Source organism: Protobothrops mucrosquamatus, unplaced genomic scaffold (genome assembly GCF_001527695.2).
Source record: "Protobothrops mucrosquamatus isolate PMUCROS unplaced genomic scaffold, P.Mucros_1.0 scaffold3618, whole genome shotgun sequence".
Lineage (NCBI taxonomy): Eukaryota > Metazoa > Chordata > Lepidosauria > Squamata > Viperidae > Protobothrops > Protobothrops mucrosquamatus.
The window spans coordinates 21,470-45,192 of record NW_015389581.1 but is presented as its reverse complement, the minus strand read 5'-3'; the positions used below and the strand labels follow the sequence as shown (position 1 = coordinate 45,192).

At 48.5% G+C, this 23,723-nt stretch overlaps 2 protein-coding genes across 2 annotated transcripts; one reads left to right on the top strand and one right to left on the bottom strand.

Annotated features, from left to right (window-relative positions):
* Nucleotides 1–2,435: 2,435 nt before the first annotated feature.
* Nucleotides 2,436–5,874, bottom strand: PGP (phosphoglycolate phosphatase). The gene is made up of 2 exons (XM_015827327.1): nt 5,259–5,874; nt 2,436–2,957 (listed from the first exon to the last, which is right to left on the bottom strand). Exons 1-2 carry the CDS (start codon nt 5,872–5,874, stop codon nt 2,632–2,634), a joined length of 942 nt encoding a protein of 313 aa, XP_015682813.1. The 3' UTR covers nt 2,436–2,631.
* Nucleotides 5,875–6,322: 448 nt separating this feature from the next.
* On the top strand, nt 6,323–23,444 carry E4F1 (E4F transcription factor 1). Its single transcript, XM_029286423.1, has 15 exons — nt 6,323–6,470; nt 7,453–7,577; nt 7,852–7,948; nt 8,897–9,102; nt 9,296–9,416; nt 9,723–9,875; nt 10,260–10,266; nt 11,139–11,298; nt 12,038–12,253; nt 12,474–12,579; nt 17,725–17,942; nt 19,293–19,491; nt 20,643–20,803; nt 21,397–21,459; nt 22,531–23,444. Exons 1-15 carry the CDS (start codon nt 6,323–6,325, stop codon nt 22,900–22,902), a joined length of 2,352 nt encoding a protein of 783 aa, XP_029142256.1. The 3' UTR covers nt 22,903–23,444.
* The last annotated feature ends 279 nt before the right edge of the window (nt 23,445–23,723 follow it).

Genomic DNA, 23,723 nt, shown 5'->3' with positions numbered 1-23,723 from the left:
CTCCCGGCCCACTACCTATTTGAAACTGGGCCCCGCAAACGCCAGCCCGCCACTCGCACAGCCTGGTTCCCTCCCCCCAACCAGGCTGCCAAGCCGCAAAGGTTGGGGACCGTTGCTGTAGAGCTTTAAAGATGACCACCTGCACTCTGAATTGCCCAGGGAGCACACTGGGGGGGGGGGCTTGCCTAGGCCAGTGATGGCGAACCTTTAGAGACCAAGTGCCCAAACTGCAACCCAAAACCCACTTATGCATCGTCGGGTGCCGGGTGGGTGTGGCCCATTGGCTGGGTGTGGCCCATTGGGTGGGCATGACTGCGGTGGTAACAGCAGACTGGGTGAGACTAAAAAGTTCAAACAATCAATTCCAACTTTGCAAGATCTTTTTTTTCCCCGCGAGAAGTTGAAATTGACTGATTGATTGAAGCTCTTTTTTTTGCACATGGCGGCGGAGGCCTAAAGCGAAAAGGTTTTATAAAACCCAGGTGAAGGCCTAGGACTGGGGCGATGGCGCGCGTGCCCACAGAGAGGGCTCTGAGTGCCGCCTCTGGCACCCGTGCCGTAGGTTCACCACCACTGGCCTAGGCAAAGAACCAGGTCTTTAGAGCCTTACAAAATGCCAGCAGTGCTGGGGCCACGTGAACCTCTGGACAGAGAATGTTCCATAGGGTTCACGTTGAGTGCATTACGATTAATTAACTATAACTGTGATGTAACCAATCCAACGGAAGTGATAATATGCATGTCTTTGTAGCCCCAGCCCTGTTCCAGGTTTTGCCTCATGATCTCTCCTTATCCAACCTATCAATAAATCAATTTATACATCAATGTAGGTGTGCCTTGGTGTCTCATTTAAAATACTCTTAAGGGAAAAAAATCCTTTAATGTAAAATTAAAAGATCAGACACATAAAAGGAAGCAAGAGTTATGTTTAATTATGACTCAAGGTCTGGATTGAAGTTAGGAACAGTTTTACAGTGCCTGCTTGGGAGTTTTACAATACAGCTTTGTTAAGAAGATATAATGAAAGCAGGTGGCCGGATCCACTTTGCGGCCAGCATGTCTGAGCAACTGTTCTGAGGATCTAAGCATTTAATGTAGATTTGACACGGTCCTGAATCTCTCTGGAACTGCCCAAGCACAAATCCTCCCAAGAGATCCATTCTTTTTAAATTGGTTCACACAGTTTACGTAATCAAAAGTGAAGAACAATCTTTAGACTTACAAATGATAAACTTAAAAGAAAAAAAAAGAGAAAAAATATTTGAAGACGTAATAATCTACCTTTTAGCACTTCAAAAGAGGTGGAGAGATTAACATAATTTATAATCACAGAATGTCTTCCACTATAGACAATGCAATTATTGCTGTATGAAAAAGTGAGAAATTTCAAGCACTTTCAATATTGAAAATGCTGCCCAGGCAAGATAACTGTTTGAAATACAACTGAAGCAAAAAAGAAGTATCTTTCCTTGATCCCCAATTTCTTAAAAAAATGTCTTTGTCTACGTACATTTTAAAGATGACAAGCTAGCAACTGATTCTGCAAGAAGAAAACTACCTGAGCACTTGAAAAGTGCAATCATGTTTACTGCAAACGGACAAGGCAAAATGGTCTGTACACCTGTTTTCAGCAAGTGCCAAGGCAGATCTGCAAGATTTTTTGTGCGTCCCACCATCAACCCAGAAGATTTCAACAGGAAGCACTAAATATGTTAATGTAGTTGCTTCATCAACACTGACTTCAAAATGGCTTCAGGAAAAAAGAAACCCTTTATGACACTGAAGAACAAAATGCTAGTAAATTTCACTGTTGCCATGAAAAATTCCCACTATTGCTGACTGATAAATGAACTCAGCAGTCTATCCTGACATTAATCAAGTAATTCAAATATGATTCAATCTGATGATCCGATTTCTGAATGGACTTTTGTTACATGCTTCAAGAAAACAAAAATTACCAATAAAACCAATTTATTTATATATATACACACACACACACATATATGTATATATGTATATATTTTAAAATAGATATAATCAGAAATTCTAGAGAATTTCTAGAGAAACATATGAAGCATGATGGTGTAACTCTTGTTTTGCATATAAAGCAGTGCAAATGCCACTGGGTAGGAACAAAAACATTACCAATGGATACACAATGATTTCCATTTCCCTGAAATATTTGAACCAGAACCTAAGTAATCATAAAAACCAATCTTAAAATCAAGTCTCAGATACCAGAGCAGCTGCCCTTAAACTGCTCCATTCCCTGAATTTCCAAAGATTGCATTACAAAACACCATAGTGCAAGGTTTAAACAGAAGCCTGCTCAGTCCCTTCAGCTCAGCTGAGCAGGCCTCCACCCTGATACCTGAACACCAGCCAGACACAGCTGATGCATACGAAAGCTGATAGACACACACACTTCCCTCTCTTTCTTTCAAAGTGCATTTTTAAGAGGAACTTGTAAACAGAGAGCTCAATTTAAATGTTGCGCACGAAAATCTTCTTACTTTTGCAAGCAGCAATTGTGTGCACCGTAGTAACTTGAGAAAATACTACCAGCCTGAAGAGACTGTGGGTGGCTTGGGGTGAAGAAAGATCTCTGTAGAGCTGGAACATCTCCCTTTCTTAATCGGTGAGAGCAGGGAGGAGATCTGCTATGCTATCTACGTAGTAATCAGGGACCAGGCTTTTGCGCTCAGGACAGTCACTGTTGAGATGGCCTTTGACCTCATCTAGTGTGGTGACCCCAGTGAGAGTGAGGAGGGTTGTCAGCCCGCAGGTGTTGCCCATGAGGATGTCTGTGTCCAGGCGGTCACCAACCATGATGGTGCGCGCAGGGTTAATCTTAAACTCGCTGGCCACACACTCAAACATGAAGCGGCTGGGCTTGCCCACAATGAATGCTTCCCGCTCTGCAGCTGTCTCCACTGCCTTGACGAGGCAGCCCGTCCCTAAAGAAAGAAAGAAAGAAAGAAAGAAAGAAAAAATGAAGAAACCAGCAGGCAAAGTGGGGGGCCAGACGCAATAGCAAGGAACTGGTGCAATCCTGAGCAGGGCATACAACTTGGTATTTAGTATGATAATAATAAAAAAAAAACCCTGTATAGTTGCAATTGGGGATGTCCTGCCCCTTTGGTCTGAAGCTGACACAACTTGTTTGCAGCGCCTTCGCTCATGCTTTTGTTTTGCCAGATTGCATGATGCCGCTATGCAATCCTAGAAAATATGCCACTTTTTAATGGAGGCACCACAGAAGTGGTGTGCTTGCACCTATGCCTGCTCTGAAGGACCTTTTCGGCTTCAGATCCATCCCCAGTTCCAGGGAGTGATGGCAACACCAGAAGGAAATGCATATATAAAATGTGGCACAATTATCATTCCAAATATCAACTGAACAATGAAAAAGCAACAGACAAACAGGCTTCAGGACCACAGAATTTAAGAGACCCCTACTTGTTATCCCAGGAAAAGAACATGGATACTCGAAATGGGAGATTTTGTTTTTGAACTTAAAATAAATATATTGCGTTTGGTAGGTCCTGGGCGGACCACCATCTAGTTGAATGCTGTGGGAAGTTGAAGCGAGTTCATTTTATTTATTCTTGGTCTCGGCTAAAACAATAAGTGGTCTTATGAGGTAAGTGGGTGAAGGCCCATTTCTCCTCTCCTGTTCTGAAAGTCCCATGTGCCACCCATTAACCGATCTTCCCAGCATTTTTCATTCCCTACTTCTCCTTAGTTATGTTTCAAGCACAGAATACTTAATATTCTCGTGTGCACACCACTCTCTCAATCTTCCTAGCCATGCATGGAATATTTTATGCCAACACAAATGGTGGAACTGGGACAGGATAACTTGTTAAATATCCCATCTATAGATCAAAAATATTTTCTAATATGTTTGAACTTCAGGAACATTGGATGAAAAAGCAGGATACAAACCAATTAAGGAGAAATAATAAGTGATTATATTATTCTACGTGTGGCCTTAATCCAGGGCCTGAGAATGGGGCTTTACTGCTGGGGGAGGGGAGAGCTGTGTGCTGCTTCCACCAGCACAATTCTGAGAAAGAAACTCTCCAGTGTAATTTAATACAAGGTTGGTTGTTTAGGGATCGTTATGCCTTTCCCCATCAGGATTAAAGTGAAAGAGGTTTAGCATGCAGGTCACGGGCTCAACCTTTTACGGGAGGAAGGCAAGAGCTGTGACTTCGCAGAGCCTTGGACTGCTAGCCAAGCCAAAGAGGCTTCCGGAGCCCCCTCAAGTACAGGTAGTCCTCGACTCACAACCATTCATTTAGTGACTGTTCAAAGTTACAACAGCACTGAAAAAAAGTGACTTACGACCGTCACAGCATTCCCACGGTCACCTGATTGAATTTTGGATGCTTAGCAACTGACACACATTTATGACGGTTGCTGTGTCCCGGGGGTCACACGATGACCCTTTGTGACCTTCTGGCAAGCAAAGCCGGATTCACTTAACAACCGGGTCACCAACTTAACTGCAGTGACTCACTTAACAAATGTGGCAGAAGAGGTGGTAAAATTCACTTTAAAAATGTCCTCGCTTAGCAACATAAACTTTGGGCTCCACCCCGTGGTTGTAAGTGGAGGACCACGTCTGCACGTTGCCCAGAACGACCCCAGGCTGGCTTCCTTCAGTCCTCTTGTGGAAAACGAAAGAACTCTTACGAATTCCGGAGGGGTTAGCAGAGTTTAATTGCGCAAGGTCCAGAGCATATTAGAGATAGGCAATTCTGAACGAGGAGGGCGGGATTAGACTTCAGTTTTTATACTCCCCTCCTTAAAGAACAAAGGGCTACACATTGAAATTCACACTGTGATACATTAGGAGCGTTTCTCACAGGCATACAATGGAAGGTTTTGCTACATACAAAGTATCCATGTGCAGAGCGCATTAGGTTGCCACATATTACTGACAGAGAACTTTCCCAGTGGATTTTCCCAGTGATTATGCATTACATCATTGTTCTAGCAATTATGCAGACACATCATTATTGCAGTTATGCAGACAAATCATTATTCTAATAATTGTTCAATTTACTATATTATTCTATTATTCTAGTCCCTCCCCGACCACCTCCCGGGCTACCAGCCAGCTGCAACGGGCGGCGACTCCAGCGCAGGCGGGCCGCCCGGGGCAGCCAGAGGCGGGGCGGGTCGGGGCGGGCCAGCCCTACAGGGCCCGGCGGAGGGCGGGGGAGTCCGGCCCCCGTGGCCGCACGTACCGGGCACGGCGCTGCCGCCCTCGAGCGGGAGGCGGTTGTCGCGGTTGGTGCCCACCAGCAGGCAGCCGCGCCCGTCGCTGTCCCCGCGCAGCAGGTAGCGCAGCGCCAGGCAGAGCTTGCCGTAGCCGAAGTGCTCGTCGTAGCCCACCAGCACGGCGCGCACGGCGGGCTCCAGCGGGGCGCGCGCGCCGAAGTGGGCGGAGCCGGGCTCGGGGGCGGGCCCGACGCCCAGGTGCGCCACGCCCAGCGCCTCCAGCTCCGCGCTCAGCGCCGGCCCGCCCAGCACGTAGGCGGCGCCGCCCGGCGGCAGCGCGCGGCTCAGGTGGCGCGCGGCGCAGTAGGCGGAGCCGAAGACCTGGCTGGGCTCCGCGGGCGGGAAGCCCAGGCGCCGCAGCTTCTCGGTGTAGGCCTGGCGCGTCCGCGAGGAGTTGTTGGTCACGTAGCAGAGCCGCTTCGCGCCGCGCGCCTCCAGCCGGTGCAGCGTCTCGGCCGCGCCGGGCAGCGACGCCTCGCCCCGCCACAGCACGCCGTCGCAGTCGAAGAGGAGCGCCTCCGCCTCGGACAGCACCTGCCGCGCCAGCGCCGCGTCCAGCCGCCGACACTCCTTGGCCGCCATCGCGGGAGGGCGGATGAGAGGACGGGCGCCGCGCCTCGGCGCCTCACGAGCTCCGGCCGCGCTCATTGGCTGGGGGGCGGGGCGGCCCGCCCCCGTGCGGCCCCGTCTCCTGCTCGTCCGCGCACGAGGGCTTCGGCGAAGCCTCCGGAAACCGGATCCGGCGCCGCTGATTGGCTGCCCGGGGCGAGGCGCGCGTCGGTTGGCCGAGCGAAGAGGAAAACCGTCCGGCCCTCGCCAACCATTGGCTGTAACGCCGCGCAGGCCCCGCCCCTGCAGGTGAGCCGCCCGCAGCCGCCCTCGTCTTCCCGTTGGCTGAGCGCCTGCCCACCGAGGCTGCGACGGGGCTCGAGCGATCCCGCCTCCCCGCGGCGCGGGCCCGTTGTTATGACGACACGGCCGTAAAGCCGCCATCTTGGTGGTTGCGGCGCCTTGCGACATGGAAGCCGCGATGGCAACGGGCGCTGGGCCGGCGGGGCTTACGGCAGCTGGGCCACGGGGACGCGAGGGCGCTGCTGAGGCGGCGGCAGCGGGCGGCCTCCCTCCGTCTCCCGCCGCCGCCGCCTTCCTCAGCCTCCCGACGCCTTTCCAGGAAGAAGGTACTGCCGCCCGGGGGAAGGCGGGGGAGGGGGCGCTTCAGGGCCCTCCGGGGGAAGCGGCGGCTGTTCTTGCCGCGGGGACGGACCTGCCCTCGGAGCGGCGAAAGGCGCCGCGGCGGCTCCCGTCCACGTCACGAGATCCGGCGGAGGCGGATCGGCGCTGGGCCCATCGCGACCCAACTCCCTCCTGCCCCGGTGGAGCCTCTCTGCGGAACCTTTCGGGCGGGGGTGGGTGGGTGGGGGATGTCGTCGGTCTGGCGGCGCGGCGCAGCCCCGATCGGTTTGTTGTGAGCTGGGACGGATGCTGAGCGCTCTCTGCGGCAGCCTACCTGGCAGGGGTGTTGTGGGGAGAGAAGGGGAGCGCGGCAGGCGCAGGCAGAGGAGCCAAGATTAGGGGAGGGGGCCTCTTTTCTGGGCTTCCGGGGTAGGGGGGGGCTCCCTCTCCGCCAGGTGGGCTCTTCTGCTGAGGGCCTTTGAGAGGCCTCCGGGCTGGTGCAGGTGGCAGGAAGGTAACAGTAATGGAGTTGGGAGGGACCTTGGAGGTCATCTAGTCCAACCCCCTGGCAGGAGACCTATACTGTTTCTGAGAGATGGCTGTCCAGTCGGAGGAGGGGCAGGATGCTCTTCCGACACTCTCTGGGCCTGTGTTGGGGGTTGATCTTTGTGAAGATGGAATCCCAGGCTGGCCTTAGCTTGGCCATGACCAGCTTTATGATTATTTAGGCAGCATCTTGATCCGCTGTTTTTCTCCTGATCGTAAAAAAAAAGAAAAGAAAAAAAAGCTCAATTAGAGGTATTAACTCCATGTTTTGCTTTGGAATGATTGGCAATGTTTAAACTGCTGCTACTGTTTATTATCCCAAGCCTGTAAATACTAATATTGGGATGAATACAGCTGCTGAGGTTGGTTATTTGAGAATCTCCTTTTCATGCTGTCTAAAATGTGACAGGGTCCTTGGTTTGTTTGTTTTTTGCATTCTAGATGAAGATGATAGGCACAAATGTGGTCGCTGCCAATCCGAGTTCACTTCTTTGGAAGAATTCGTGCAACACAAGTTGCAGAAGCTTTGCCAGCGGCCTCAGGATGCAACTGCAGCAGCAACCCCGGCAAGTTTCTCAAGGCAGCATCTTAGCTCTGCTTACCAGACATGTGATCTCACTGGGGACCAGGGTGGGGGTGCAAGCTGGATAAATAAGGAGCTTTGTAGGCTCAAATGACTGCAAAATGCATCACCTCATCCGTACAAGGAATATTAGCAGAAGATCTTATGGCAAATGCTGTTTCTATCATTTCCAACAGTGTAAATTTTATTAAAAGATATTTTGGAACATCCTTATCACAATAGGTGTATTCATATTAAAGCTTCATTTGTTCCATCAGGTGATTTCGTCAGTTGAAGCGCCTATAACCGTAGCTCATATAGTTGTTGAAGCAGCTCCAATAACAGAAGAAATCAGCAATGTACCTGAAATTGTAGGTATGTCCACCAGCCACTTAAATAACTTTATTTTAGGTAATCAGTAAGCCTGTTGTGGGTATTTAAAGGAGAGGAATGTAACAGGAAGGATAAATGCTTTTCATGCAGAAGATCCCAGATTCAGTTCCTGGCATCTCCAAGTATTAGGAAGGAATCCTCTTGAAGTGATGCTGCTGTTAATCAGTGCTGGCAGTAGTGGATTAAAGGACAAATGGTATGGTGTCATGTGCAGCCATTTGTGTGTCTCAGTACTTTTCCATGATTTTGAATAAATGTAATCATCAAAAGTTAGGTCCTCTGAAGATTAAATAAAAACATATTCTTCTCAAAAAGTGCAGTGAAAATGAAAATGCCATGCCATGAATTATTAAGATAATATCTTAAAGTTGTTATATAAATTTATGTTGATCTAAGGTTATCCGGAGCTCGGGAAAACCCAGGAGAGAGAAACCAAAATGGTAGTTTTTCCCTGAAGAAAAATAAAGATTTAAAGCTTTTTATTTTAGAAAAGGTGTGACAGAGCATTATTACGTTAGTTTATTATTTAGGGGAATGAATGGTTAGAAGTCATGCAGGTCCTTTCGTTCTACTAAAATTTGAGCATCGATAGACAAAATGCTTTTGAGAATACAGAATAATGGTGAGATTGCTAGCTGAGATGAAATGTATTGATAGATTCACATAAGGTTATTTGTCCACTAAATAATATGTTTTGATGTGATCCAGAATAAATTCATATGAACATCGCATGGAAGTGCTTTCTCTACTCACAGAACCCTTCCAGTTCTGCCAAGGCCTGCAGAGGGATTTTGCTTCAGCCTGAATTTAATGGCAGAAACCACTCCATCATGGGAGCGTATCCAGTATGGCCACCCAAAAAGTGCCATTAGCTGGTTATGGAATGGGGTCTTCTGTAAAGAATCTAACTGGCTTTGGGCCTCTTTGCAGGTAGTGGGCAAATCAAGGAGGTTGTTGTAGGTGCAGATCATGTCTTTGAAAGCCCCAACGGCCCCAGTGATGAAGATGGTGGAATTAATCAGAGTAATCCAGGAGGCCCAGGGGAAGGTGCTTCTCTGGAACTTATCAAAGTTAAACTGCTGGTTAATAAGGAAGGTCGTTACGTCTGTGAACTGTGCCACAAGACATTTAAGACGGTATGTTAAGGATTTTAGCAATGTTCATGGTACTGCTAGATAAATGATTAATTAGACGATGCTAGTGAGACACAATCATTCTTGCCTCGGGTGAGAAAAGGCAGCAGCGTTATAGCTTGAAGTGTCACGTTGTTCTTAAAACTAAAACCCCGTGTCCGGCAGCACCACAAACATTTGTATCCTTTGATTTCAGGCCAGCATACTCAAGGCTCACATGATCACTCACAGCAGCAGGAAGGACTACGAGTGTAAGTTATGCGGGACATCTTTCAGGACCAAGGGCTCGCTGATCCGACACCATCGCCGCCACACAGGTGAAGAGAGGACTTGGTCGGCTGTATGTAGTGACTCGGTTATTAAGCAACTTTCAAAAGTAGGACTAAAAAGAGCCCAGGGGAAGGCATTGGGAGTTAAAGGGGATTTGAACTGCTAGGGTGAGGGATTTGCATAAAAAGGATTCCAGGATTAATTCCCGATGCTTAAGCATTTACCTTGCCCTCTGTGCTCCCACTGTTGGAAAGCTATATATAGGCCTCACAGCAGGGTTGGCAGCAGAAACTTCACCCGGAGGCGGTGGAGCCAGGTTCTTCCGTAAAGTAACTTTCCTTTGGTTTCTCTAGACGAGCGTCCTTACAAGTGCAAGAAATGTGGGAAAAGCTTCCGGGAATCAGGAGCTTTGACTCGACATTTGAAATCCTTGACACCCTGCACTGAGAAAATCCGCTTCAATATGAATAAAGAAATAGTTGTTAGTAAAGAGGATGTAGGCTCAGGTTAGTGAAAAAGCTCATGGCCTCCCCTGCTTATCCATGTCTTGCCTTTGGGGGAATGAAATAGAACTTTTGCGATTTGGCATGAGGTGAGGATGGGCACAGGAGATTTATACAGTATTCAGTGGAATATCCGTAAATGAGGAAACATTAATTCACAAAAGAAAGGAAGGAAAAAACTGCCTGAGAGAAAAGGCATGTTACGGTATTCAGGATGAAAGGAGGTGCTAGGGAATTACGACTTAGACATCACAGATGACGTGAACCCCAGCTGTTGGCGGGAAGAGGCAACGTGGTAGGTCACAGATGAAATAGATCCATTTGGACTGAGCATATATTCAGAAAAGCCAATAAATTTTCTGGATCTTGCCTTCTGGATCTACTGAGAGCCATTGTTCTCTACATCAGAAATGGACTTTGAGGGTCTGTTTTCTGCCAGTTTCCATAATGGGATGCTGAAAGAACTGGGAGTCTTAATCATGCCATTTACAGAAGCTGGCCTTAGGTTCAGGAAGCACGTTGTCAGTGGATAATATCCTTCAGGTGAACAGATTCTTCTGGATTAGCGAGGCAATAAATAGCACAAAAAGAAAATAGTGCAGGAATTTGATGAGTGCTGATGATCAGACAGAACAGAAATAAGCCCTGGAGAACAGTCTGGAGAACACCAGTCTGGAGAACACCACACATTTAGTACGGGCAGATAAATCTAGCCACTGTAGTGACCAGTGCACTGAGCTGTTTTTGTTAATGTGCTACGTGAACCCAGGTAATTAGATTCAGCATGTTGTACAAGTCTAGAACGTACTAATTCAGTTTCCGGTTATTCAGATCGATGCACAGGCAGGTCAGCAAAGCAACAAGGACTCATGAAGAGACACAGCCCAAAATTAACCCTAGTCAGTCCAATATGCTGTACCATAAACTAGTCTTCCCTGCTTAGCCAGGCTTTGTGTGGGATCCCGGCCTCTGGGGAGATCTCTTGGGGTTTACCTGGTCATAGTTCAGGTACACTCCTGCACTGTGGTCAGGATTCTGCCTTGTTTCAAGGCCTTAGGCAAGCATTGGTCCACCAGAGAACAGCACTGGTGTCCCATAGTTGTGTGAAAGCTTTCTCTGAAGGCTCAGGGGTTGCCTTGTGCCCCTCTGGCAGGGCAGTAACCCAAGTGAGCCCGAGGGAGCTGCTGAAGTGCTTTGCTTTGCTTCCCTTGAACCCAGCCACTGGCGGCGCTCTTAGCTGTGTGCTGCTTTTCTTGAAGGGGCCAGCAGCTCCAGCAGCGAAGCCATTCCCTCGCTGGCAGCTCCATCTTTGGAGGCCTCGCCTGTAATCCATCTGGTGACGGATGCGAAAGGGAATGTCCTCCATGAAGTCCACGTCCAGATGCAGGAGCTCCCCGTCTCGGAAGCCAAGGCGATGGGACAAGAGGTTAGTGCAATCTGTGGTTGGGGGAAACGTCATCTTGTAGCACCAGGAGAAGGGGTGGTTCCCGCCCTGGTCATCCTGAAGCAGCCACCCAGAAAGCCCATCATAATAACAACTCACTGCTTGAGGTTGGTCTTGAGAAGGAGCTGCAGTGCACTTCAACCATCACTCAGCCAAACAAAACTCTCGGAGCTCCAGACCTTGGTTGGGAAGGAGAACGACATTTTGAAGGGTTCCCGAAGTCAAAACTATGAGAAATGTTGGTCAGAAACAACAGCTTTTGGGGTTCTAGGTCTGTGATGGCGAACCTTTTAGAGACCGAGTGCCCAAACTGCAACCCAAAACCCACTTACGCATCGTTGAGTGCCAGGTGGGTGTGGCCCATTGGGTGGGTGTGGCCCATTGGGTGGGCGTGGTTGCGGTGGTAACGGCAGACTGGATGGGACTAAAAAGTTCAACCAATCAGTTCCAACTTTGCAAGATCTTTCTTTTCCCGCGAGAAGTTGAAATTGACTGAACCTTTTTTTTTTTGGCACGGCGGCGGAGGCCTAAAGCGAAAAGGTTTTATAAAACCCAGCTGAAGGCCTAGGACTGGGGCAACGGCGCGCGTGCCCACAGAGAGGGCTCTGAGTGCCGCCTCTGGCACCCGTGCCCTAGGTTCGCCACCACTGTTCTAGGTTAAAGGTAGATGTTTTTCCTTCCTGCTTAGCAGTCATTGTTGCTGCACCCTTATTTTGTTTAGTCGTCCAGTCTTGAAGAGCTGTCCCCTGACCAGGAGGACAATGAGAACTTGCTGAGAGAAGCCATGAGGAATTCTGGAATCGTGATTGAGCGAGTTTCCATAGAGGAGGGTGCCAAATCCAATGAAAACGGTATTGCTGCTGCTGCGGATTTAACGAACAAAGAGGAGGAGAAATTGTGCGAAGAGCAGTATGTGGAAATTGAGCACATAGAAGCTGTAAGTTCCATCTTTCAGCCCTGGCAATTTAAAGGCAGCTTGCTTGGCTTGCTGCCAGATGTGTCTTTCATAGTTCGTGCTGTGTTGTGGTACCACTGAATGTAAGAATATAAGGCCTCTTGAGTTTGCTTTAACTTTTCTCTTGTCATCTTCACACAATTCAAGGTTTCTCTCAGTCAAATGCGCACGTAATTTATGCTGGGCTCCCTCTGTTTCATAGCCAGATCCTGAAGCAACCCATGAATGTAAGCGACATGTCTGCCCTTATTGCAGCGAAATCTTCAGGGAGCAGAATAGCCTCGACCTCCATATCAGTGGACATCTAGGTAAGACGGCATCCTCTTAGTTTCCTCCAGTGTCCTGCAGGCAAAGCCCTGCCTTGCATTCCCTAAAGCAGTGATAGCGAACCTTTTAGAGCAGTGGTTCTCAACCTTTTTAATGCCGCGACCCCAACCGGTCGTAAGTCGAGGACTAAACCGGTCGTAAGTCGAGGACTAAACTGGTCGTAAGTCGAGGACTACCCAACCGGTCGTAAGTCGAGGACTTTCCCTGCCTGGGAGCGCCACGCATGCGTGGTTCTGCCCCCTGCGCCGGCCGAGGCGTAGCTGGCAAGCGGCAGAGACGGAGCAGGCCGACCACCAGCTGGCCCAGCCCAAGGGAGGTAAGGCACCCGCCGGAAAAGGGGGGAAAAAATGGCGGACAAAAAAAATGGCGGACAGCCTTACTTGGCGACCCCCATGAAATGGTCGATCGACCCCAAATGGGGTCCCAACCCACAGGTTGAGAACCACTGTTTTAGAGACCGAGTGCCCAAACCGCAACCCAAAACCCATTTATTTATCGCAAAGTGCCAGGGCCGCATCAGCATTATGGTGCCCTCGGGGGGGGGCAGAGAGGCACCTCTGAGTGCTGCCTCTGGCACGCAAAAACCAGGGGCGCAAAAATGGGCCACCGTGCTGCAAGGTGCAAAAACGGCCGCGGCAGCGCCGTGGGGTGCAGATACAAGGCGCTGCACCAAGCAAGAACGGGGCAGGGCTAGTGAGTATCACGCAGGCACTAGCCCCGCCCCATTTGCAGCGCGTGTGTGCTCGTGGCCCCGTGCACGCATGCACACATGTGAAATGCTTTCCCCTCCCTTTTCTTCCAGTCCACCAATCGACAATGGTTGGTGACCTCTGCTCTACCACCTTTACTCGAACTTGCTAGTCGGCTGCTTCATCTCCTTTGTGCCGGGCGGAGCTCCTGCTCCTGGCGGCAGTGGCACGTGTGCCAACAGAGAGGGCTCTGAATGCCGCCTCTGGCACGCGTGCCATAGGTTCGCCACCACTGCCCTAAAGACATCACTTTTTTTTTTTTTTTTGTAAACACGCTAGGCCAGGGCTCTTCAAACTTGGCCCTTTTATGACTTGTGGACTTCGACTCCCAGAATTCCTCAGCCAGGCTGAGGAATTCTGGGAGTCGAAGTCCACAAGTCATAAAAGGGCCAAGTTTGAAGAGCCCTGCGCTTGGCAGTACAGGCAACGCTCAACTTACAACAGTTTGTTTAGTGACTGTTCAGAGTTACAACGGCACTGAAAAAAAGTGATTTAAGACCATTTTTCACACTTACGACCGTTGCAGAATCCCCACGTTCACCTGATCTACATTGGGATGTTTTGACAACTGACTCATATTTATGACGGTCGCAGTGTCCCGGAGTTATGTGATCCCCTTTTGCGACCTTCTGACAAGCAAAGTCAATGGGGGAAGCCAGATTCGCTTAACAACCGTGTTACTAACTTAACCACTGCAGTGATTTCCTTAACAACTGAATCGGGGCAAGAAAAGTGGTAAAATGGGGCAAAACTCACTTAACAGATTTCTCGCTTAGCCACAGAAATTTTGGCTCATTCGTCGTAAGTCGAGGACTACCTGCGTTACAGTTTCAGTGGCGATGTTTCTGAGGTGCTCTTTACGTCATTTCAGTTTTCATAGACTTACCAAGGTTACCTTGGCTCTTTTATGACTTGCGGACTTCAACTCCCAGAATTCCTGAGCCAGCCATGCTGAGGGGAAAGAGAGAAGTTTCCAAGCTGAGCCATGCTGGCTCAGGAATTCTGGGAGTTGAAGTCCATGAGTCATAAAGCAGCCTAGGCCAGAGGTAGGCAAGCTTGGCTCTTTTATGACTCTTGGACTTCAACTCCCAGAATTCCTGAGCCAGCCATGCTGAGGGGAAAGGGAGAGGTTTCCAAGCTGAGCCATGCTGGCTCAGGAATTCTGGGAGTTGAAGTCCACAAGTCATAAAAGAGCCCAGGTTCCCCAGCCCTGGTCTAGTATAAGTACCTGTCCAGTGCAGCATTCCTGATGGCTGCTCTTCAGATTCTCTCCAGATGCCTCCAGGGAAGGGAATCTGCGGACTGGCTCATCACGGTAAACTTTCATGGTGTCCAACTGAGATCTCCTTTCTTATAATTTAAAGAGATTCTTTCTTAACCTGTCTTCTGAAACAACTGAACAATTCAGCTCTGTTTCTACATGTCAGCTCTTCAGATATTTGAAGTCACTCCCTGCTGTTTGTTTGCTCCAGGGTAACTATGCGCAGTGCTTCCAGTCATATTTTCCCCCCCAGAAATTTTACTCTTTACCATCTTGCTTGCTGCCTTCTAGATATGCCCCAGTTTGTTAATGTCCTTTCTAAAATGTGGAGTTCAGAACTGGATGTACAGGTAGTCCTTGATTTACAAATAGTTGCTCATAACCAAAGTTACAACATTCCCCGGGATTACTTTTAACCCAGATTCAAAGTTCCAACAGCTGAAGGGGGTGGGGAGCTCGGAAGTCATGTGATCGTATTTTGGGTGGTTAGCCACCCACCTGCATTTACAGCCACTTGCGGCATCCCGCAGTTATGTGACCGCAATTTATGATGGTTTTTGCTGGAATCTGACATTTACTTCCTGCAAATAGATTTGCTTAACAAACTCTGCAAAAGTCATACAATGGGATGCCGTCACGTGGAGACTTGCTTAATGAATGGCATGACTTATGACTGTAATTACAGACTCAGTGATGGTTGTAAGTCAAGGACTTCCTGTACTGTATTTTAAAAGGGGTCTAATCAACGTAGAATAAAGAGGAATAATAAGTTCTCTTGATCCTGACTCTGTCTGTTGATTCAGCCAATCACATTTGTTGGTTGAGCTTATGATCCATCAAGATCCCAGACTTTTCTTCTTTTTGTTGTCCTTGAAGCTTCCTAGCCAGATTTGGGACTTTGCATTTGTTCCTCTTGAAATTCCTATTTCTGGCTTTTGCCCTTTGTGGGCTAACTTGTCTAGATGAGTTTTACTATCCCTGCTTTGAGATCTAGATATGTAGATGAGCAGGCTGAGTAATTGATGCTCCAGACGGCCATCCAGATGCAGTTTTGCTAGCTTCTATTGCAGCGGTTCTCAACCTATGGGTCGCGACCCCATTTGGGGTCGATCGACCATTTCACGGGGGTCGCCAAGCAAGGCTGTCCGCCATTTTTTTCCCCTTTTCCGCCGGGTGCCTTACCTCCCTTGGGCTGGGCCAGCTGGTGGTCGGCCTGCTCCGTCTCTGCCGCTTGCCAGCTATGCCTCGGCCGGCGCAGGGGGCGGAACCACGCATGCACGGCGCTCCCAGGCAGGGAAAGTCCTTGACTTATGATCGGTTGGGTAGTCCTCGACTTACAACCGGTGTAGTCCTCGACTTACGACTGGTGTAGTCCTCGACTTACGACCGGTTGGGGGTCGCGGCATTAAAAAGGTTGAGAACCACTGTTCTATTGGTACAAAAAAACCTTACTTCTAGGAGCAGTTTTAAATCTCATTGCCGCACACCTAGGTACCATATTTAGGTTTAAACTAAATATGTAGTTGTCAGCTTGGGCTAAGGAGTTTTCTTCACATCTGAAGCCAATTCTTCATTTTGGTTCCGGTGATTGACACCTGGGCAGCAATATTTGTGTAGTGAACTCTCAAGATTAATCCAGAGCTATAAATTGGGTGCGGAGGAGCTCTCTCTTCCCCTGCATCCTTCCACGGGGCTACTGCTGTCACCTGCCACATCAGAGCCCTTAGAAGACCGGAGTGTTTCTTTCTTTGCCTTAGCATTTAACCTACGTGGTCCTTGGTCTGCTGTTCCACATGTTTAGAGCAGGGCTTTTCAACCTTTTCACCCACTGTACCACTTTTAGGATATGGCAACATCCGAGTACCACCAGTCTCCTAGCAAGGTGTCAAAAACTTGATGACCCCCCCCCAAAAAAGGAAAAAAGTGATAAAGTACAGGTAGTTCTCGACTTACAACAGTTCGCTTAGTGACTGTTCGAAGTTACAATGGCATTGAAAAAAGCCCCCCCTAAGCCACAGCTGAGCAAGACACCTGCCTGGCCGCCCGGTGGCGCTCTTCCTCCTGTCCGAGGTTTTCATTGTTGTGAGAATTTCTGTTGGGGATTGGCAGTGGGGGTGGGGTGGGTGGTGTTTGGTTTTTATTCCCCCCGTCTGCTGGGTGGTTGCAGCAGGCTTTGGTCACTTCACATGACCCTGGGACACTGACCGTCATAAATATGAATCACTTGCCAAGCATCTGAATGTAAATCACAAGACCCTGGAGAGGCTGCAACATTCCAGCTGATCGGTGCTTCTTCAGGGCTCAGCAGATGCACCAGGATCAGCGCCGAGCTCCAGCTGGAGCCTGGCGCTGATCCTGGCGCTTCCGCTGAGCCCTGACAGCCCCGAAGAAGTGCTGATCCTGGCGCTTCCGCTGAGCCCTGACAGCCCTGCAGCTCCAGCCGTCTCTTGCTCAGGCTTGTGCGGTGCTGCCACCGGTTCAGCTCATTCCCTTCCCACGCTACCACTTTTCTAGGATGGTCGCGTACCACCTGCCAGGTGCCAATGTACCACAGGTGGTACCCGTATCACTGGTTGAAAAGCCCTGGTTTAGAGCAATCAGCCACCATCAGATAAATGTTCTTTTGTCTTGTCCCAAAGGTATCTGGAATTACTTTGTTTTTCCTTGAAGACATTTTGCTTCTCGTTGAAGAAGCTTCTTCAGTTCTGACTGAATGGTGGACAGTGGAAAGATTTCTATTCCTTGCAGTCCTGTGGCCGTTAGCACTGTTTCTGATGGCCTTGATGAGTCTCAAAAAGAGTGCTAATGACCAGATGACTGCAAGGAATATAAATCCTTCCATTCTCCACCATTCAGTCAGAAGTGAAGAAGCTTCTTGGAAGAAAAGCGAAATGCCTTCAAGGAAAAACCAAGAAAGTCCAGTTGCCTTTTGAAAAAGCAGCTTTGGGACAATTGTGACCCAGATGACTGAGAATCTCCACAGACATTCCTTTGTCTTGATTTGTGAGAAATGCAGGAAATGCCGTCGCGCTTCCTTGGCCAAGCCTTTGTGAGCAGGCCCATAGAAAGTTATCCAGTCCTGGAATTTCCATTGTATCCTTTCATTTCTCCCCCAGACTACAAATCTTTTACCTGTGAGGAGTGTGGCAAAGAATTCACCAAAGGATACTTGCTGAAAAAGCATCAGGAAGTGCATGTGAACGAGCGGCGGTTCCGTTGTGGGGAGTGTGGCAAGCTGTACAAGACAATTGCGCACGTGAAGGGGCACAGGCGAGTGCATTCTGACGAGCGGCCCTATCCGTGCCCCAAATGTGGGAAGAGATACAAGACCAAGGTAGGAACTTCGTACCTTTGGGGGTTCCTGTTTTCTGAGACTCTTGGTGTGTTTGGCCCTGAACGGTTGCTGAACCTGTTGAAACCACCTGCATAACTTCAGAGGAGGGAAGACTAACAGAGAGGGGGGAAAGACTAGGGATTGTAATTCTGGAAGGACTTCAGGAAATGAAAGAGATAACGTGTGAAGGAAAGGAATAGGAAAAGCATTGAGAACAGGTCTTGCTCTGCTGCTTTGGAAGAGAAGGTGGCAAGTCCTTTCCTGACCTTTGCAGAAATTCCTGATTGAACTATTGCAGCCTCCTCTACCCGGGGCTATCCTTGGAGCATCTGGAGCCTGTAGCATCATGGGCAGTAGTGGGTGAGTTGCAGTAGCTATGAAACACCAATCTGGCCTCAGCTGGCTCCCAGTCAGCTTTTAGGAGCAATCAGGGTGCTGGTTATCACCTTTGAAGTCCTACCTGGCATGAGGCTGGGTTACTTGCAGGACCACCTATTATCCCCAGTGGTTTCTGCCCATCTGGATGGATTTGGCAGAATGGGCAGACTCCTGCTCTCCAATGGAGCACTGTTGCCTGGCGGCCTCTGGGAAGCCTGCCTTCTCTGTCCCCAGAGATACAGATGGACCTGACCCTGTTAGCCTTAGAAATGTGGTAAAAACCTGGGTTTTCCGACGGGCACTGGGGCGAGGATGTTAAAGAAGCTGGCATGGGGTAGTTGATTGGATTCAGATTTGATCAGGGTTTTAAATGTTTTTTTTTGTTTTAATTATACGGTGGTTTTGATTCTTGTTCACTGCTCAGTGTTTCTTCTGGTAGTTGGATGTCTGTATAAGTTTGGTAAAATGAGTAACTATTTGGAAAAAAAATCTCTTATTTAGCCTAGGAAATTATTGAATGATTTTCAACTGATCCCAGACATTTCTGGATAATGTTGATTTATCTGGATCGATTTTAGACTATCTTAGTATTGTTATGATAGCCCTGATCGATTGATTTCTACCAGAAAGCAGAAGTGGGAATCTCATTTAAATCTCATTAAAACGGCGGCTCTTTTTGACTGTACTCCTGCAGTCTGGGGTGGGGGTGGGAGGTTGGTCAATCAGTAAGAAAATTATGGCTATTTCATGATGCTTTGGGTTTTTTAGACATACCTATCAGTCTGTCTGCGTCCATCCATCCTTCCATCCAGCCATCTATCCATCAAAACCAAAATGGTGCTCGGCGGTACCTGTTCCAGCAAGATTATTTGCATGTGCTCCTGAAAGATAGGAGGTTTTTGACCTTAAACTGGATTGCATTTATATTGTGGGGAGGTTTGGAAGGTGACTCCCCTGTCCTCTTTCCCACAGAATGCACAGCAGGTTCATTTCCGAACGCACCTGGATGAAAAGCCGTACGTCTGCCAGTTCTGCAATCAAGGCTTTCGGGAAAAGGGTTCTTTGGTGCGCCACATCCGTCACCACACGGGCGAGAAGCCATTCAAATGTTACAAATGTGGCCGTGGGTTCGCGGAGCATGGCACCCTCAATCGGCACCTGAGGACCAAAGGTGAGCGGAGGATAGTTTGTCTCAAGGACAGGTGTGTGCGCCTCCCTCTGTCCTGGCTTCCAGTACAGAAGGTGTGTTCCATGCACTTCCGTCTGTCTCGGTCCCCCCCCCCCCCCGGGAGTCGCCAGCCGGCACTGTCTGGAACGAGCTACCCCCAGAGATCCGGGTGATTCCGGATCTCCCTTCCTTCCGCGGCGCCCTCAAGACATGGTTATTTCAGCAAGCAGGACTGGCCTAAGGGGAAATTTTTTAGTGGGGTTCTTAAACATTTTTAATTAATTATAGCCAATTTAAATATTTTTTTTTAACCAAGTTTTAAGGGGTGTCTTGGGGTGTATTTGTATTTTATTGGTTGTTAGCCGCCCTGAGTCCGTAAGGAGAAGGGCGGGGTAAAAGTCTAACTAATAAATAAATAAAATAAATAAATCTCTTTCAAGAGCTAACAGAGCTCCTGTTCTAAAGCATTTGAAGCTTCGTTAGTCCCAGTGGGAGGTAAGTACAGAAGCTTTTAAGAGGTTGAAAAATTTAGAGCCTTACGCTTTGTTAATGCGCAACAAAACATTTAGAATAAGAAAAAAGTTAATTTGCATAATAGCAATGCCCTACATGTGGTGTGCCTTGGGCACAGATAGTCCTCGACTTATAATCATTCATTTGGTGGCCGTTCAAAGTTGCAACAGCACTAAAAAAAAAAAAGTGATTTATCACTGCTGCCGCATCTGCATGGTCATGTGATCAAAATGTGGGTGCTTGGCAATTGGCATGTATTTATGGCAGTTGCTCTCTCCCAGAGACATGCAAACACTGTCTCTAACCTTCCCAGCTGGCTTCCAACAAGCAAAGTCAATGGGGGAAGCCAGTCTCACTTAACAACCGCACGATTCACTTAGCTGCAGTGATTGCTTAACAACTCTGGCAAAAAAAGACCGTAAAATGGGGCACAACTCGCTTAACTGTCTTGCTTATTTTTGGAAACTTTGGACTCTGTTCTGATCCTAAGTTGAAGACTACCTATATTGAATTATTTAAAGGTCCAGTTATTTAGCGTAAGCAGCTCTTCTGCATATTGATGTTGAACTTTTAATTAGGGAAATTCTTCCTGCCGTTCTTTTAATTGATGCTGAACTGCCTTTTCCTCCATCTTTCCCCAGGCGGCTGCCTGCTTGCCTTGAAAGAAGCTGAAGAAGCAGGGGCATCGGAGGAGGGCCAGTGTGCTGACCGTTTGGCTGCAACTGTAATCTCGGAAGACCCCCCTACAGTCCTGGTGGAGTTTTCCTCAGTGGTGGCAGATACGCAGGAATACATAATTGAGGTAAGCGCCTCTCACCGGGGAAGGCAGAGCCTTTTGTAAGCGATTAATATCGCAGCCCTGGAGACCTAAGGTGGGCCAAGAACTATGGAGACTCATCATGCACGCTCCTGGACAGACTAGGACAGTGATGGCGAACCATTAGAGACCGAGTTCCCAAACTGCAACACAAAACCCACTTATGCATCGTTGGGTGTCGGGTGGGTGTGGCCAATTGGGTGGGCGTGGCTGCAGTGGTAACGGCAGACTGGGTGGGACTAAAAAGTTCAATCAATCAATTCCAACTTTGCAAGATTTTTTTTTCCCGGGAGAAGTTGAAATTGACTGATTTGATTGAACCTTTTTTTTTTTTGCACATGGCGGCGGAGGTCTAAAGCGAAAAGGTTCTACAAAACCCAGCCTAGGACTGGCGATGGAGCGTGTGCCCACAGAGAAGGCTCTGAGTGCCGCCTCTGGCACCCGTGCCATAGGTTCGCCACCACTGGACTAGGAAGTGTATAAGGGATGTGGGCTGTGGTTGCCGAGGAGAGGGCTGCAGTCCTGAAGTGTCTTTGAATGGTTGAGGCTAAATTGTTGCTGTGCCTTCTTTCTTAAAGACAGCTTCTGAAGACATGGAAACCAGCGAAGCTGCTGAGATCATCGAAGGAAGCAGGCACGAGGTGGGTGGCTCTAAGGATGCTTCTGATGATCACAGCAACAACTATTTTCAGCCCTGGGAGGAGCGAGTCCTTCCCCCGAGTGCTAAATCCTCAAGTAACAGAGCCTGTGTAGGCAAGCAGAGCATGTGATGGATTTAGCCCTGGTAACTCCGGCAAGGAGCATCTCTAGCATGTCTCCATCCACCAGCCGCTTTTCTTCAGAGAAATCCCTTTCGGCCCTGGTTTATTTCAGTAGCCAGTGAAGCTGGATGGCCAATAAATTTAAATTTTAATGATAACTAGACAGAAAGAGACCCACTAAAGTCTGTTCCCAGGATGAGTTTGTTTGTTCATTAAGAATTCAAGTCTTAATAAATGTAATAATCTGGGTTGAAGGATTAGAAGGGAATCAAGAGGGGAAAGGAAAAAGATGAGTGGTTGTTCCCGAAGAGGCTAATCTCATCACTCGCCTCCCCCCCCCACCCTCAATCCTGGATCTCACACAATGCAGATACAGAACAAAATTTCAGGATTGAAATTTCTGATCCCCAAATTGGATAGTCCTTTCTAATTTGCCTGGCTCTCAGAAATGGAATTTCATCTCATTCGCTGTATTTCAGATTTTTCTGGGAATGTCTCAGAAAATTAATAACCTTAGGGGAAATTTTTGCTCAGAAAGCTCTCGTTTAGTGTGAGGCAAACCTAATAAAGCAGATGGTGAGTGTTCTCTAGTTCAGAATTGCCTGTTTGCCTGGGGACTCTCTTTAGGAACCTTGACAGAAATAACTAATCCTTTGTTGATTAGCTACATTCCTGTTGAATGTGGTGCTGGGACTGAGGTGGGGTCGCTTTCCTATTTTTTGGGTTGAACAAGCGGGGCTTTTGATTGGCTGGTGTCCTGGGAACCAGACATGCACTGCAAGAAGTTCAGCCTTAGAACCGCGTGCTGTCCACGGCTTGTGTTTGGACCAGTTTTCCTCCACACTAAGGAGTTAAACTGCACTAAGTAGCAAGATGCAACCCTGTCTGAAGCGTTGAGTCCTGATGCATGGGATAAACGAAGACAGACTAACTTTTTTCCCCCCTGTGCAGGTGGACAGTCACATAATGAAGGTGGTTCAGCAGATAGTAAACCAAGCCAATTCTGGCCATCAGATAATTGTCCAGAATGTCACGGTGGCAGACGATTCAACCATGACAGCCGACGGCGTGGACCCCGACACGATTGCCATAGCCACTCCAGAGAGCCTCACGGAGCAGGTTGCCATGACGCTGGCTTCAGCAATTGGGGAAGGGGCTGTGCTGGCCACAGAGGGCAGTGGGGAAGTGGAGGAAGCCACCGTGACCATGGTGGCATCCGAGGACATTGAAATAATGGAGCACACGGGAGAGTTTGTGATTGCAGCCCACGAGGAGGAGGAGGAGGAGGAGGAGGAGCTGGAAGTTCAGACTGTGATTGTCTAAGGCGCCCGGGGGCTTCAAGCGGGGACCTTTGCAGAGCAGCAGCCTGGCTGCACCCCCAGGTCCCAGATGACGCAAAGTTGTCCTAAGAGCCGGTTCGTGTGCTGCTTCTCACAAACGTGTTACGTGACATGTTAGCTGAGCCCTTGGCCACCTGTTCTGGTCAGGGAGCGTACCTAACCCTTCTGGACGTGGCAGCCTGTGGAAAGCAGGCAGTTGTCAAGTAAAGCACTTTAGAGGAAAAAATGTTGTGTGCAGGGATACTTAATTATGTGGCAGGGAGGGATTCCAGGCATGGGAGGAAACTCGGGGGCTTTTCATAGGAGTGTGGATTTTAAGCAGCTCAGGAGAAATATCAGCTTAGAAAACCAGGGGCTTTATTTGCATTGGCAGGATACTGAGAAAGGCCACATTGTACATTTTTGCAACCATGTAGCTTTTAATTATCTATTGTCTGATTTAACTTGTAAATATTTTTTTAAAAAAATAATTTTTACATTACTGTATTCTGATGTAATTAAAGGAAGAGTGCTGATGGCTTCAAATGTATCAGTGGTTATTTCTCTCCCAGGAATGTCGGTGTAATCTAGCAGGAGAAGGAATTGTGCAAGAGGGCAGCTTAAAGGCCTGAAACAGAAATTTAGGATGGGAGGAATGCAACCATAGAATTGACCTCTTAGAGGTTTCAAATACCCACATAATGCAGTTCGGGGCTTTACATAGTTCCCAGCTATCTGCAAAAGTGACTCTGGAGTGGGACTTCCTGATAATTTACTGCAGGAAATGAAACAGATGTAGGCATCCAGTCATCTTACCTCACCAAA

Coding starts and splice junctions, on each gene's coding strand:
- PGP (XM_015827327.1), bottom strand. CDS start 5,874: ATGGCGGCCAAGGAGTGTCGGCGGCTGGACGCGGCGCTGGCGCGGCAG. Junction 2,958..5,258: donor GGGCGGCAGCGCCGTGCCCG/GTACGTGCGGCC, acceptor TTCTTTCTTTAG/GGACGGGCTGCCTCGTCAAG.
- E4F1 (XM_029286423.1), top strand. CDS start 6,323: ATGGCAACGGGCGCTGGGCCGGCGGGGCTTACGGCAGCTGGGCCACGG. Junction 7,578..7,851: donor CAACTGCAGCAGCAACCCCG/GCAAGTTTCTCA, acceptor TTGTTCCATCAG/GTGATTTCGTCAGTTGAAGC. Junction 17,943..19,292: donor GGAAGAGATACAAGACCAAG/GTAGGAACTTCG, acceptor TCTTTCCCACAG/AATGCACAGCAGGTTCATTT.